The sequence below is a fragment of the Epinephelus fuscoguttatus genome, linkage group LG23 (genome assembly GCF_011397635.1).
Source record: "Epinephelus fuscoguttatus linkage group LG23, E.fuscoguttatus.final_Chr_v1".
In the NCBI taxonomy this organism is placed as follows: Eukaryota; Metazoa; Chordata; class Actinopteri; order Perciformes; family Serranidae; genus Epinephelus; species Epinephelus fuscoguttatus.
The window spans coordinates 18,405,886-18,422,375 of record NC_064774.1 but is presented as its reverse complement, the minus strand read 5'-3'; the positions used below and the strand labels follow the sequence as shown (position 1 = coordinate 18,422,375).

The 16,490-nt window shown below is 41.3% G+C and overlaps 2 protein-coding genes across 2 annotated transcripts in view; both read right to left on the bottom strand.

The window, feature by feature from the left end:
• Positions 1–16,490, bottom strand: part of rps4x (ribosomal protein S4 X-linked) — a 569,691-nt gene that overhangs the window by 519,759 nt on the left and 33,442 nt on the right. The gene's annotated exons all lie outside the window — the stretch shown is intronic.
• On the bottom strand, positions 1,141–11,123 carry LOC125884245 (mucin-5AC-like). Its single transcript, XM_049569141.1, has 6 exons — positions 11,066–11,123; positions 7,511–7,534; positions 7,246–7,408; positions 5,673–5,938; positions 5,426–5,565; positions 1,141–3,966 (listed from the first exon to the last, which is right to left on the bottom strand). Exons 1-6 carry the CDS (start codon positions 11,121–11,123, stop codon positions 1,141–1,143), a joined length of 3,477 nt encoding a protein of 1,158 aa, XP_049425098.1.

Below are 16,490 nucleotides of genomic sequence, written 5' to 3'. Positions count from 1 at the left end.
TGTGTGTGTGTGTGTGTCCCACACAGGAGTGTGTGTGTGTGTGTGTGTGTGTGTGTGTGTGTGTGTCCTTTTTCACCGTGCACACACAGGAGTCAGTGTGTGTGCACGGTGAAAAAGGACAGGGAGAGATGCTGTGCTGCTGCCAGAGGAGCCGCTGAATGAGTTCCCTCTGAGCGGTAACTCACTAAAAGAGTCTGAGAAGTCCGGGGCTGTTCATAAAACATTCAGGACACCACAGTTTGTTCCACACTACTGAAGCTATTCCTCTTTTAGGAACCACCACAGAGTTGGTAATAATCTTGTTTTCAGCCATGCTTGTTGTTACCGTGGGTAACAGTATGATGTCAATATGTCAACAAGTTGAAATATTGTGTGATATGAATTTTTCATATGCTATTAAAAATTATACCGGTATTATCATGAACCCTAACCCTAACCCAGTCTCACACTGGTGGCCAAGTTATCATACATGGTGCCACCTGCTACTCAGTAACCATTCACACACACTCACATGGCTGGAACAGCCATTGTGAGCAAATTCCATGGACACTTCAACATGCAGAGCTGGGGATCAAACTGCCAATCTTCTGATTAGTGGACAACCTGCACTACCTCTGAGCGACAGTTGCCTAGTACTTCAGTTTATTTGTTGACAATATTTTGTATTTAATCTGAGTCTATAGAGTAACTTAAGTTATTAAATAGATATGGTGGGTTAAAAAGTACATTATTCCCTTCTGAGATGTAGTGGAGTAGAAGTATAAAGTAACAGAAAATAGAAATACTTAAGTAATGAACTATACAGTTTTGAGGTTTACTTATACTTAAGTAAATCTCCATTATCAATGTTACACAAGTAATAAATAGTTTTGTTTTGACATGTTCATTTAACATCTTAATGCTTTCCTATGTAAAAACAATTAAATAATATAGCCACAAGCAGCAATTCCGGGGTTCAAGCTTGCATGGAGCCCTTAGGGGCTTTGTTTTTTTTTTTGCTGACAATAAACCTTTAGTATTGCATTTTTCCTTTCATATTCTCTACATTGAAAGAAGAAGCCTCACATTAAACACAGTGCCTGAGACTGTTGGGTACAGAAACCTCAAACTGTAAATAGCTTGTAGTTTCACATTCTGATGTCATAAGTCACCAACCAGCCCATACAGTGAAATCACCAGAAGACAGAGTAAGGTAAAGTGAGTGGATGTTGTGTTAAGCAGGAATGTTGAGGTTGTGGTGCTAGCGGGTGTTGTGGTAGTTTTTGTGGTAGTGTGCATTGTGCTGGTTGTTGTGGTAGTGGGCTTTGTGCTGGTTGTTGTGGTAGTGGGTGTTTTGTTGATTGTGGGAGTGGGTGTTGTCCTGGTTTTGGTGGTAGCAGGCATTGTTGTGGTTGTTATGGTAGTAGGCGTTGTACTGGTTGTTGTGGTGGTGGGTGTTGTGCTGGTTGTGGTAGTGGGTGTTGTCCTGGTTTTGGTGGTAGCGGGCATTGTTCTGGTTGTTGTGGTAGTGGGCATTGTGCTGGTTGTTGTGGTGGGTGTTGTGCTGGTTGTGGTAGTAGGTATTGTACTGGTTGTGGTAGTGGGCATTGTACTGGTCGTTGTGGTGGTGGGTGTTGAGCTGGTTGTGGTAGTGAGCCTTGTGCTGGTTAATGTGGTAGTGGGCATTGTGCTGGTTTTGGAACTGGGCGTTGTGCTGCTTGTTGTGGTAGTGGACTTTGTGCTGGTTGTGGTGGTGGTGGGTGATGTGCTGGTTGTTGTGGTTGTTGTGCTGGTTGTGGTGGTGGGCGTTGTGCTGGTTGTGGTAGTGAGCTTTGTGCTGCTCAATGTGGTAGTGGGCATTGTGCTGGTTGTGGAAGTTGGCGTTGTGCTGGTTGTGGTAGTGGGTGTTTTGCTGGTTGTGGTAGTGGGCTTTGTGCTGGTTGTGGTGGTAATGGGTGTTTTGCTGGTTGTGGTAGTGGGCTTTGTGCTGGTTGTGGTGGTGGGCTTTGTGCTGGTTGTGGTAGTGGGCTTTGTGCTGGTTATGGTGGTGGGTGTTGTGCCGGTAGTTGTGCTGGATGTTGTCATGGTGGGTGTTGTCATGGTGGGTGTTGTGCTGGTTGTGGTAGTGGGCATTGTACTGGTTGCTGTGTTGGTAGGTGTTGTGCTGGTTGTGGTAGTCAGCCTTGTGCTTGTTAATGTGGTAGTGGGCATTGTGCTGGTTGTTGTAATGGGTGCTGTGCTGGTTGTTATGGTTGTGGGCATTGTCCTGGTTTTGGTGGTAGCGGGCATTGTGCTGGTCATTGTGGTGGTGGGTGTTGTGCTGGTTGTGGTAGCGGGCGTTGTGCTGGTTGTTGTGGTAGTGGGCGTCGCGGTGGTTGTTGTGGTGGTGGGCGTTGTGCTGGTCATTGTGGTGGTGGGTGTTGAGATGGTTGTGGTAGTGGGCGCTGTGCTGGTTTTAATGGTGGTGGGCATTGTGCTGGTTGTTGTAGTGGGCTTTATGCTGGTTTTGGTAGTGGGCATTGTGCTGGTTGTTGTGGTAGTGGGCACTGTCCTGGTTTTGATGGTAGCGGGCATTGTTCTGGTTACTGTGGTAGTGGGTGTTGTGCTGGTTATTGTTGTGGTGGGTGTTGTGCTGGTTGTGGTAGTGGGTGATGTACTGGTTGCTGTGTTGGTAGGTGTTGTGCTGGTTGTGGTAGTGAGCCTTGTGCTGGTTAATGTGGTTGTGGGCATTGTCCTGGTTTTGGTTGTAGTGGGCATTGTCCTGGTTGTTGTTGTTGTAGTAGGCCTTGTCCTGGAAGTTATGGTAGTGGGTTTTGTGCTGGTTTCGGCGGCCACGGGCATTGTTCTAGTTGTTGTGGTAGTGCTGGTCATTGTGGTGGTGGGAGTTGAGCTGGTTGTGGTAGTGGGTGCTGTGCTGGTCGTTGTGGTGGTGGGTATTGTGCCGGTTGTGGTGGTCGGCGTTGTTCTGGTCATTGTGGTAGCGGCCATTGTTCTAGTTAGTGTGGTAGTGGGTGTTGTGCTGGTTGTGGTAGTGGGTGCTGTGCTGGTCATTGTGGTGGTGGGTATTGTGCTGGTTGTGGTGGTGGGCGCTGTGCTGGTCATTGCGGTAGTGGGTGTTGTGCTGGTTGTGGTAGAGGGTGTTGTCCTGGTTTTGGCGGTCGCGGGCATTGTTCTAGTTGTTGTAGTAGCTGACATTGTCCTAGTTACTATGGTAGTGGGTGTTGTGATGGTTGTTGTGGTGGCGGATGTTGTACTGGTTGTTGTAGTGGGTGTTGTGCTGGTCATTGTGGTGGTGGGTGTTGAGCTGGTTGTGGTAGTGGGCACTGTGCTGGTCGTTGTGGTGGTGGGTATTGTGCTGGTTGTGGTGGTGGGTGCTGTGCTGGTTGTGGTAGTGGGCATTGTCCTGGTTTTGGTGGTAGCGGGCATTGTTGTAGTTGTTGTGAGCATTGTGCTGGTCGTTGTGGTGGTGGGTGTTGTGCTGGTTGTGATAGTGGGTGTTGTGCTGGTTGTTGTGGTGGTAGGTTTTGTGCTGGTTGTGGGCATTGTGCTGGTTGTTGTGGTAGTGGGCGTCATGTTGGACTTGGTGGTAGTAGGCATTGTGCTTGTTGTTGTGGTAGTAGGCGTCGCAGTGGTGGTTGTTGTGGTGGTGGGTGCTTTGCTGGTTTTGGTAGTGGGCGTTGTGCTGGTTGTTGTGGTAGTGGGTGTTGTTCTGGTTGTTGTAGTACTGGGCATTGTGGTGGTTGCGGCAATGCCTGATGGTGATGTAGGACAGTTAAAGTTTAAGTCACTGTCCACTCCTGAGGAGATGTAGGTAACAAAGCCAGGTTCGCTGCTGCCAATGATGTTTCTGATCCAGTCTTGGTACCGGGACACACGTGTGTAACCTCCAGGACTCATAGGCCTAGCGCAGCCCTCACCAAAACTCACAACTCCAATCTGGATCCACATTGAATCTTTTTTGGTCACCAGTGGCCCCCCTGAGTCTCCCTGTGGAAAGAAACAGATAGTTGCAGAGATAGCATAGAGTATCTTTTAGCCTCAGTTCCATCATGAATCCTGTAATGATGTTTGGCAACTGTGAAAGTCTGATCTCCTTGGAAATGATTTCATAGAATACCATTTAAACCAATAAAGCACCCAGCTGGCCACCTATGTGGCTGGACATGGATATGTGGTTAAATTAAGGTTGTGACGTCGGGTGACCAAAATTCAATGTAAAGACAATGCCTAATGCCAACGTCAATTTGATGTAAAGAATTGACAACAGACAACATTGATATTTTGTTGGTTTTTAGGTTGTGCTGTTAGGTAACCAAAATCTAGCGTCTTGCAAACATCTCATGCCAACAACATCTTGATGTAGCATTATAACATTTAGTCATGAGGTATGGAAAACAAAACTCAACATCTGCAAAACTTCATAATGGTAGGGTTCAAACATTGTGAAATTCTAAACATTGTTAGACATTTAAAATATAATCAGTCTAATATTCAGTGCAACCAAAATTAATATACACCGATCAGCCAAAACATTAAAACCACTGGCGGGTGAAGTGAATAACATTGATCATCCTGTTATAGTGTAGTGTTCCATTGGGAAACCCTGGGACATGGCATTCATGTAAATGCTATCTGATGCGCTCCGCCCACCAAAACACTTTTGCAGACCAAGTAAACCCCCTTATGATAATGGCACTTGTTGATGGCAGTACCCCCCCAGCAGGACAATGCACCATGCCACACCACAAAAGCTGCTCAGGAATGACCCCAGAAATGGGACAAAGGGTCAAGGTGTTGACCTGGCCTCCAAATACCCCAGATCTCAATCTGATCAAACTTTTTAGGGACGTGCTTGTATCCCATAGGTACCCCCAATCCATGGTGGGTTCTTCTTGGACCGGACTTGGCTCTGACCTGTCAAGGCATGAACACCGGACCTCTGGGGGGTGTCCTATAGTGTCTGGCACTAACGCGTTGGCTTCAGATCTTTTGGGTCCTGTGGGTTGTGGAGTAACAGCATGTCCCACAGATGTTTGATCAGACTGGGATTTGGGGAATTTGGAGGCAAGGTCAATGCCTTGAGGTCTTTGTCATTTTCCTCAGGCTACTCCTGAGCAGTTTTTTTTTGTCATAGCCAGAAATTTTAGCTAACAGTTCTTACAACAAAGAATCAGCAACAAAACAACGGTACAGTCCATGAAAGCTAAGGTAAGCTAATGCTAACATAACTAAAAGTATCCAAAGACTCAAGTGAGACTAAAATTGATACACATTTTGGTTTCAGTTGGATAAAGACAAGCTAGTAAAGAGGTGCAGCATGTGCCCTGAAACTGAAACTGGAATTACATATTCTTAAGACATTGTTCTGCACCTTGCTGTAAAACTAATTTCACCCCTGGCTGTCGTCAAGGCATTACATAACAAGTGCACAAACAGTGGTGGTCACCTGACATGCATCCTTCTCTCCAGCTTTGAGCCCAGCACAGATCATGTTGTCTGTGAGGTGGCGATGGGTGCACTGGCACTCATTGTTTCCCACCACTGGTAAATTCACCTCCTGCAGGATGTCGGCTTGGGTAAATGAATCTAATGGGAGATATTTCAAAGGTACACTTGAAATTGGTGTGCAATAAACGACATGACGCATCTGTCTGCGTCCTTATGTGATAAAATTGTTCAGTGTGTGAGCTTACCAGCCTGAGTAGAACCAAAACCAGTGACCCAGCTGCTAACCCCCGTGTGGAAAGTGCTCTCTGCGGAGGCCAAGCAGACCGGTTGTATGTAGTCTGTAAAATTCACTGGCACCGACAGCCTCAGAAGACATATGTCGTTGTTTTTGGTCAGAAATTCATATGATTGATGGCACTGGATCCTGTCAAGTCGCCGTGACACTTCATTCAAGTTTGGACCTGACTGGCTGTGACGGCCCAGGAACACTTCTGTAGTTCGAAGGTCATCTCTTCAGGACAACAAAGAAAAAGACTCAATTTTTTTACTGTTTGGCATCCAGAGTGCCTGTTCAGTATTACAAATTGGGGAGTGTTAGTACTTTAGGCCCCATAATGGCTGTGTGATACTAACAATATCAGTATCCTAATATGTCTGATCAAATACCTCAATATCTGTTTTGTAGGGTTGACTATTGGAGCTTTCACAGAATATTTACATAATGACATTTTTTTTTATAAAGAATCATCAATAATGTGGAAATAATGACTGACAGCTAGATCGGTCTTGTGAGTTCAGAAGATTACATCACGTTATTGTAATGCAAACTTTAAAACCAGGAAAAGACAACAATATTACGATATCTAAAATCTAAGGCGTTATCAAGTCTCATATCAGGATATTGATAAAATATTGATTTTATTTTGCCTCATCAGTTGATTTTGTTTGGTTATAGGCACAGTGGTAGGATTTAGAGGCATCTATTGGCAGAAATATTATATGATATTTATAATTATGTTTTCAGTAGTTTACTGTAAAACTTATTTAATATCTCTGACCATTATTTGGTTAAATCATTGAAATCAACAGGCCTAGTTTTGGGACAGGGCTTTAATTCCTTTCACACAAAACTGTTGCCCAGCAAAGATCAGGAAAAACAATCAAATTGTTTATCTAAAGCAGTGTCAATACTGTTGTGACTTGTTTAAAAATCAGGTTTCAGATAACATATCTCATGAATTATTCATTTGATCTATCTCCGACAGACAGCACATCAGAGTGTCAGTTATGGCACTCGAGGATTACTGCACCCGCCATACCGACAAAACACCACTTTGTCTTGTTAAAATAATACTCACAACTTTAATTTTTATGAAATACTCTTTTGATTGTTTTGATCTGAGGACTCTTACTGACAAGAGGAATATGAATAACTTATCGGGTAATCAAGGAATGGACACATAATTTGAGGTAGCCAACAACCCGGTTTTATACATCTGAAGAACTTAAATTAAAAAAACAAACAAACAAACAAAAAAAACTGCTTGGCAACCAGACCAGGGGTCTAATTGAGATAAGTGTTTTTTTTTTTTTTTGTCAGAAATTGCTGATAGCATGTTAATCTTCAAATACTTTAATCACATAGATGTTAATCAAATCATTCTGTCCCTGATGTATGTATGTAAAATAATGTACCTGTGTGAAGTAATGCTTGAAAATGTTTCTTGACTTATGTTGTGTATTGCATATCTCTGTTAAAAGCTAACAAACCAAATTCATAAAATCTATAAAAGAAAACTTGCAACAGTGATCCCTTACACTGTCAAGCAGTGAGCAGCCGTCAACACCCATTGGTTGTTAATCAGGGACCCTGAACAGTAGAGAGTGCCATTCGAGATTAAACTGACTTGCCAGGGCCAACTTCCCGGAGATGCATTTTCACCTCCCACAATTCTGGAGTTTCTTACAGCTCGGCCACAAACTGACAGAAGAGAAGAGAGGGGAGTTAAACATGGAGTATAGGCAAGAAGTCGTGCATAGCTGACGGGCAGAAACAAAACTTGTAATGCTCTTGGATGCTTACCTGGCCCATGCTGTGACTGACATCCTGAAATTTAAAACACAAAGAGACATGTTAAGTAAACTCAGTCAAGGTGAATCACATGATGACGGCTTGCATTTGTGAGCACATACCAAAACCCAACAGGATATGCGGAAATTTAACTGGGGCCTACTTCTAAAATTTTTGTGGGATCATCCCAAAATCGTGTTTTGTGTCGTGTTTTAATCGTGTGATTCAACTTTTTTCATCATACATATGTCAGGATAAGAGGCCATGAGTATGCAAGATTTTGCATTGGGCTCCCTAATCTCCGTCATTAGTATTGGGGGGGGGGGGGGGCATTTTACATTGTATAAATCAGCTTAGCAGCTAGGGGACTTTCCCTCTACTCGTATAAAACCAGGGACAACAGCAACAGTTACAAAATTCGACTCCATTACAACTCACAAGGTTCACTGACAAAACAACAAAACAACTGTCTTATACTAAAGTTTTCCAAACAAATGTAACATGCTAACGTTATTAGCACAAGCCTATGGGATTTTACATTGTATGAATTAGCCTAGCCATGAGCGGAGATTTCCTCTGGTCATATGAAGCCAGGATGAATCCTGAAGTATAAATCCCTAAAGGATAAATGACACACAAGACTTAAAATGCTTTTTTGTGGAGGCTTTATTGTCTCCACAATTTATTGTTTATCTGTGAAATGACAGTAAATAAATGCTTCGTTTCCACTGAGGGAAATGGTTTCAGCTTACAAAAATAGACAGGAGGTCTGCGTCGCTGCGACATGTAGTTACATTTCTGGGGAGGTGCACGTCAGGTTGGGAACAAGATGTGGGACCTGTATCTGAGGACCTATTCTTTCAACAATACATACATTGTCACTTTGCGCAAGACATTGCTTATAGCAATTTAAGGTGGTCCATAGGGCCTACATGAGAGAGAGAGGTTGAGAGTGAGGTTGAGAGTGAAGTCAGATGTGGAAAGACAGGGATATATATATAATGATGTTAATATTTCTAAAACTTTTCAGAATACTTGACTACACATAGTGCTACGGTTGAAAGGCCTTGTTTTGCTGCCCCACAAGGCCGTGAAACAACGGCTGATAGAAGATCATTGGAGAAAATCTGATTCAGAATAATTTGGCTCTGCACTCTACTGATGTTCCACTTGCAGGTAACATTTCCAAACAGTAACTTGCATAATTATTCTCTTTAATTAATCATAGTTTAATTTAGAGGAGTGGAAAAGACAGAGAGGGTTTTTGAAATGAAGCACAGCTGATTACCAGCACTCTACTGACACTTTAGGGACTTTAATTGATTAGCTTTCACATTTCACACTGGAGCTTTTATGAAGATTTTTTACAAAAGAAATTAGAGACTTATCTTGTTAATTTGGCTTTTAATTTGGGTTAATTTTACTGGTATTAAATTTTGTTGTATTGTGACCAAGTTTTATTTATTTTTCTCTCACTTATTGCTATAACTATAACTAACTTTTTTTTCTCCTTTTTTTTTTAATTATTAATGTTTATTTTCATCTTATGCTGCATCTTCTCATGAAATGTGCTACATAAATACAGTTATCATTTAAGTTAGTATTTTTGATTACATTATAAAATCAGGAATTTTGCGCTTTTTACTTGAAGTATTTGCTCTGTAATTTGATGGACATATTTAGATCAGCTATTAAAGTCCCCCTTTTTTCCCTCATACAACAAACTGTGGAAAAGCGTTTCCGATATGAAAAAGATGGTCATCGCTTTGAGGTACATGGCTGAGCTGGAGAGTGAGTGGTTAGTGTAATGTATTCATATTACAGGGAGGGTGCCACAGGGGGCCTTACACAGTAACCACATGGAAAAATCTTACTTTAGAGCCCTTTAAAGGAGACCTATTATGCTTTTTGGGATTTTTATTCTTCTTTAGTGTGTTATATAGCATTTTCTGCCTCTATAAGATCTGCTAAGTAAAACAAAAAAAGTCCAGGCTAAAGGGAATTCTGTCTCCCCACATACACACAGTTCCTGAGCTGCCTGAAACAGCTCATTTGAATTTCCCGCATTTATTTCCGCGAAGGCATTTACTACAATGTGCAATTTGCATGGCACACAGTGCCCGCCTGCTGCCCACTGAGCTGCACCCCCCAAGCCAGGGTTGCCAGGTCCGCTTTATTAGCAGCTTCTTTTGGGCTTGTTGCCATAGCCCTGGTTGCTTGTTTCTCTCCCAATATCTGGCAACACTGCCCCAAACACACCTGTTCCAAGCAGAGGCTGAGGAACAAGGAAGTGGTTGGAATTTATTTTTGATACAATTCCTCCACAGTACAACCCAGACATTTTATTCTTTTCCCTTTATTTCTGATGGATTTTCACTGCAGTTACTCCTTAAAGATGGGGACGTTCACTTTGTTGGACAAATCTGGAGATTCAGGATCACAACCTGTAAGTATGCTTTATGAGTTGTGAATTTGGTGTGTAAAAACAAACTGGGAAACTGCTACCAAGTGTGGAGTAGATGGCTGTAGGAGCTAACGTTAGGCTGTAGGCTGTTTTAAAATGCTTTTGCTACTCGGCGTACAGTAAGTTACACTGCTAGTCTCAGTAAGATGAATTTAACGATTAAATTGTGGAGAATCTAACAGAGCTAACAATGTGTAGCATGTCCATATTGACAGAAGTTTCAACATGTCTATCTGTGATGCCCGATCTGAGTAGCTAACTGCTGCTAGCTCGAACGATTAGCCGACAGGCAGCAATCAGACCTCCATTTATTTGTCAAAATGTGTGGCTGTACTCGGAGTTTGATTGTGAATCAGCTTTTATCGTGCATTTTATGGAAAATGTGCAACATGTTTTTTTACTTAGAGCTCTGTTACATGGAGGCCGTTCACAGTAGTGTTACTAAACATTGTAGTTAGTCTGAGTTATACAGCTGAGGAGGTATTTGCGTGATGAAAGGACGTTGTGTGTGTCTGTCTCTACTGCTAACGGTATTGGTTCTTTTATCATACAGTTTTTACTATAACATCAGATAAGTTAGTTATTATGTTACAGCTGAAATATAAGATGACTACAAAATAAAAACTTAACCCTGTGAAACGTCCTGCTCCAGTGTTCGTCGCAAAGCTGCCTCAGAGTTTATCGGTTCGTGTTTCTTCACTCAAATTGATAATGGTGGACGGTCGCCGTCGTTAGCTTAGCCTCTGTTGTTTTGCGGTAGCCTCCGGAGGTGAAGTCAGGTAAGGTAAGGGGAGTGAAGTTTTTGAGATACGTTTTAAGTGCTGCACCAATCACAACAGACTGAGTGAGCTGACCAATCAGAGCAGACTGGGTTGCTGGGGAGGCGGGACATAAGCCCAAACACAACGTTTCAGATGGAGGTGCTGCAGCAATGAGCAGTGCAATTTTACATATTTATATCAATATGACCCTGTAAATAAGCACAATGATCTCCTTTAAGACCCACAAAAGTAGCATGATAGTCTCATCCACCTTTAATATGAGCCAAGAAATTAGAAAAGGAAAAGTTATATTATAAAGAAAAATTAAACTGGCTTTCTTACCTTTTGACGACAGAATGATCATCACAGTTAGACCACACAGAAGCCGGTAAAGAGACATTTTCACTGTGCCTCCTTGTCTTTGTCCTCACATTAAATACTATGGTCATTACACTCAGCTCCACCCACTGTGTCATACCTGCCATTAAAGCATCATTTGTTCTTCCCGTGGATTGACTTCCATGACATATAATAAGTCATGCTTTAGGAGGCTCTGCAGGAGACAATAAGACAAAGTATCAAGTTAAACATGTTTGTCTTAATATTCAGTAAAAACTAAACAAAAACAGTCTCTCGTTTCTTTAGTTTGTAAACAACAACAGTAACTCCGAGTGAGATTCAGATTCTGTATACAATATTAATAGTTCAACAAAATAAAATCTACCACAAATTACACATTTAAACAGTTTCCAAATACAAAAAAATGTACCCTGGGATCTATATATATAAATCAACAGGTGAATTCCTTCTTTTAGTAAAATCCTAAATGATTGAGCTCTGCCATTTCTCCTCTAATCATCACGCAGTAACCTGCGACGAGTCGCGAGCATCACATAGGTTTACATTACCAAAGGTTTATGACAAAATCACTTGACCACACCAACTCCCATGCGCGCATGGCGAGGGAGAAGAGGGAGAGATGCTGTGCTGCTGCCAGAGGAGCCGCTGAATGAGTTCCCTTTGAGCAGTAACTCACTAAAAGAGTCTGAGAAGTCCGGGGCTGTTCACAAAACATTCAGGATGCCACAGTTTATTCCACACTACTGAAGCTGCTCCTCTTTTTGGAACCACTGGGGAGTCTGTGATAATTTCGCTTTCAGCCATGCTCGTTGTTGCCGTGGGTAACAGTATGATGTCAATACGTTAACAAGTCGAAATATTGTGAGTGTCTTTCTATCTTTCTTTATTTTTCATATGATATTAAAAATTATACCAGCATTATCGTGAACAATATGGTATGGTACACCTCTAATTAGTGCAGCAAAATAATTTGCGGGGTTCATTGTATTTATTTTCTACTTGCCATCAGCAACTCCAAGATAAATAGATGGCTTCCGGTTCAATTAATGTAAGAGGCTAAAAGATTCACACATAAACACTTTAATGGCTGTGTTACATTATCCAGTGATGGAAGAAGTACTCAGATCTTGTACTTAAGTAAAAGTCCTGCAGTAAAAGTTTTACTTAAGTACAGAAGTATAAACATCAAAGTAAGGAACTAAGTATAAGTACTTAGTATGTTAAACGGCTCATTTCGGAATAACCTAAATAATGTATTATTGAATCATGATTATGGATGCATTAATGTGATAGTCACTTGAATGTTGTGGCTGGTAAAGTGGAGCTTATTTTTTACTTCATATCCTGCCAGGTAGATTGTGAATTTAATGAAGGGATCGATAAAGTTTTATCTTAATTCATAGTAATGTATCATTATTTATGTACTGAATATATTTTGGAGGCGGCATGGTGTTGGAGTGGTTAGCATTGTTGCCTCACAGCAAGAGGGTTCCCGGTTTAAACCCCAGGTGGAATCCCTTCTATGCAGAGCTTGCATGGTCCTCTCGTGTCAGCACTGGTTTTCTCTGGGTACTCCAGCTTCCTCCCACAGTCCAAAGATATGTAAGTTAACTGGTGACTCTAAATTGTCCGTAGGTGTGAATGTGAGCGTGAATGGTTGTCTGTCTCTATGTGTCAGCCCTGTGATAGTCTGGTGACCTGTCCAGGGTGTACCCTGCCTCTCACCCAATGTCAGCTGGGATAGACTCCAGCCTCCCCATGACCCCCTATGGGATAAGCGGTGACGGAAAATGAATGACTATATTTTGTATTTAATCTGAATCTGCAGAGTAACTAAAGGTATTAAATAGACGTGGTGGAGTAAAAAGTACATTGTTCCCCTCTGAGATGTAGTCGAGTAGTGAATTATTAAGTAGCTGGAAATGGAAATACTTAAGTACCAGTATCTCAAAATACTACAGTACAGTACTCAAGTATATCTCCATTATCAAGGTTATATAAGTAATTAATTCTTCTGTTTTGACCTAAGTGATAATAATTTCTTGAAAATGAATAAATAAAACCAAAATCTGACTTCATATTTGCTCATATAAAAATATGGCTGTGTTCTTCAAGCTTTAAGTCCGAGAAGCTACAATTATGGTCATCTGTCTTAGGAGTTGTCAGCATAGTGACCTAATAATGCTAAATCAAATCAGTAAGCCTTCTCTAAAAAATGCAGCCATTGTGAAAAACACCACAAAAATACGCATATTATGTGCAGGATTTGGTAGTTAAAACAGATATTTGAGCATTTACTGTAGATTTAGTCACCTTTGTGGTAACTACTGTAGTTGTAATGGTTTCCAACAGGACATTCAATGCCTCACTGTTTCAGCTTAATAAAACATTTTACTGTGCTTTGGCAGAGCTATACCTGACCCCCATTTAATCATAGTACTTTCTAGGATACAAGCCACAAGATAAATTTGAAGTTGTCTTATATAAAGCTAAAAAAAAAATACAAAGGTAGAATCACACAGGAACTTGGCTTGTTGTTTTCAGTGTAGTATTTTGTATGCTGCTTTTGAGCTCCAGATGACTCATGCTTTCTTTGTATGAGAAACAAAATGTAGGATCCAACTTTGAGAATGTTCACTTCTGAGGCGCAGAAAAACACCTTGTCACCACAGCTTTTCCCTCTGCTATCCACGTTTTATTTATTTATTTTTTTCTTTAGCTACCTTATGGCCCCAGCTGTTTTCATTACCTGCGCCTGCTACATGATTGACAGTAGCCCATTCTGTGGCTGCCAAACAGAAGTAAAATGTTTCTTGCTCTGCTGCCTGTGCAGACTTCAAAGTAAAGAGCAGTGCACCTTGTGTTTAAGACTACGGAGTGTGTCCAGTGTTACGTTTAATTCTCACAAAGGAAAAGTTCTCAGTTAGAAGATACTGTTGTTCTGAAAAGGTAACACTAAAGTAGTCAATTAAAGGTGACTTTGTCTTCTGTGACACCCTTCCCAGAGTCCAGAGGGTGCCACACTTTCAAAACTAACTCTCCGTTGTCTCTATTGTTATTTATTTATTTTGAATGCTGCTCCAGTTTAGTAGATTTAAGTCTTACATAATGTTCGTCAAGCTGCCAACATGTCTGTCTGCCTATCTGTCTGAGACCTCTTTTTAGGACTGTGTGCACATTTGTGTAATGATTTTGGCTAATTGACAAATTACAGACTCCTGGACTCAGTTTATTGTTATATAATTGCCACGATTAGAGGTTCTGCTCAGGGATGAGAAATTAATCTGCACAAATGCTTCGCATCAAGTTTGACCTTGTTGAACTTTGACATGTAGGCTATAGCAAGCTGTCTTGACAGTGCTGACCTTTGAGAGCTGGGGAGTGCAAGACACAGGACGCTACTGTAGCCATGGATTCATAAAGAATTAAAGGAATTCCTTTTAATATACGCCCTTAAAAAGGCAAACCCATCTCCATCTTGGTTTTTGTAAAAGAGTATTAAAACCGGTGCTATAAAACGTTAAAAAAACCATTTGGTTAAACTAACAATTTCCTGTTTTCTTTAGTAGTTTTTGTCATATACAGATATATAATGATGTTTGCTGGGTAATATGTATGCTGAAGTTGTCCAATATTGAGTCTCTGTTTAATCTTGTAATGAGACGATACGATTTCCAGTAGCTAGTTTAGATGCAAAATCTTTCAAGTCTTACAAGCTGGGCACATCTGCAAGTGGATATAACAAAGCGGCAGTAAGACACCCTGTTGATAAAATATACACCTAAAACTCTGTATGTGTGTGTGTGTGTGTGTGTGTGTGTGTGCACTTCATACCTAGTAACTGAGCGCACAAGGGCCCGTCATCATAACGTGCACTTTGGCCCATCATACCTACCCTACGCCACTGACTCTGCTTACTTGAATGGGCATAAAATGATTTAATTGTACAGCTTTTCCAGACTTTCTGAATGTTATTGGACTGAGTAAATCCAATCATTTTTCAAGGGTTGTGTGAAGTCTTTTTGGACCACATGGCATAATCTGATGGATGTAATTCCACTGTTTGGCCACTATGAAAATTGGCATCAAAGCCTGGCACACTTCCTGAGAGCTTGATCGTAGCCTATTAGCTAACCTCCTTTGCTAACGTAAAGACTGCTCCACAAAAGAGGAATCATTTGAGACTGTTATGAGGCGAGGGATATAATACAAAAACAGATTTGTAAATTTTAAGTTATTTTAAATAGTAAAATATTGTCTGTTAGCGACCAAATAAAGCTAACAGGTTTGGTAACTGATGGCTAGCAAGCTCATTAGCATAGAGAGTTTTATTTTCTCTATTAAATAGCTTTTTGTTGAACAAAATGGTTTGCAGTAGTGAACAAAGTGCCAAGGGGAAGTCAATGAAATGGTGGAGAGAAAAAAGATATTGTGACTGACTAGCGTTAGCTTGGAAAGGCCAGCTAGCAAGTTAACAGTTAGCTTCCCAGCCACCAGTGCCAAGCCTCATTTATTTTGCGTGGACGACTGAATGTCTCTGTCGCTTTATATAATTTTTAAACAACCTCTTGTAACCTCAAATATTTTGTCCCAGCTTCAGGGTGAGCCAGAAGAGAGAACATCTGTGTGAGGTGTGTAGGGCTTCAAAAATATTTTATACTTCTAAAGGAATAGCAACTCAAGTGTCAAGGCAGTTGCCCCTAGGCAGGCCTCAGGAATTTGGATTCTCAGTGATTTCTCACAAAGTCAAGAAAGTCTTAAAAACCAATCAGACTAGAAAACTCAGTGGTTATGCCAAGGATTAGGCCTTTTTAAAGTGTCTTCTTATTGCCTGCTTGTAATGTGTGACTTGTCACCCATTTACTGGATTGCATCCAGATATGCCTGCCTATTGTTCTAATCTTTTGGCCTCCGCACCTGAAACTAAACACACCCACATAAAAAAAGCAGTGATGCGTGAAGTTGTTTTTGCCTCTTAACGCTGAACTTGCTTTTCATTGTTGGGTCACCAGCAGTAGCCATCAGCTCTTTGGCTCCGCATGTCATAAAGTAGGCTGCTACTGTTAGGATAACAACTGAATACAACAGGAGGGATTTGTTTTCACATCCAGCAGCGACCTCATTGCTAAAATCAGCAAATAATAATAGCGTGCATTGCAGATCCACCCGTCGCTGCCATTTATCAGAGGTTTACAATTATGACGCACACAAATTTGGCAGCAGGTGTAGTGAGTTGGCAGCTTTCCTACTACTGCATGTTGCAGTCTTCTGTTAGTATGCAGGTACAAAATAAAACCAGCTTTAATTTCATGTGAACATTTTAGGCACAAACTGAAAAAACCGACAGACAGAAATACAACATAAGATAATTGTTGTGTTGACCTGATGGGTGGTGTTTGAATGAAGA

What these genes read in the sequence shown, in the direction of transcription:
- LOC125884245 (XM_049569141.1), bottom strand. Translation starts at nt 11,123, where the DNA reads ATGTCTCTTTACCGGCTTCTGTGTGGTCTAACTGTGATGATCATTCTG. An exon ending in TCAGTCACAGCATGGGCCAG is followed by an intron (nt 7,409 to 7,510) that starts GTAAGCATCCAA and finishes CTCTTCTGTCAG; the next exon opens with TTTGTGGCCGAGCTGTAAGA. An exon ending in GAGAGAAGGATGCATGTCAG is followed by an intron (nt 3,967 to 5,425) that starts GTGACCACCACT and finishes TTCTTTCCACAG; the next exon opens with GGAGACTCAGGGGGGCCACT.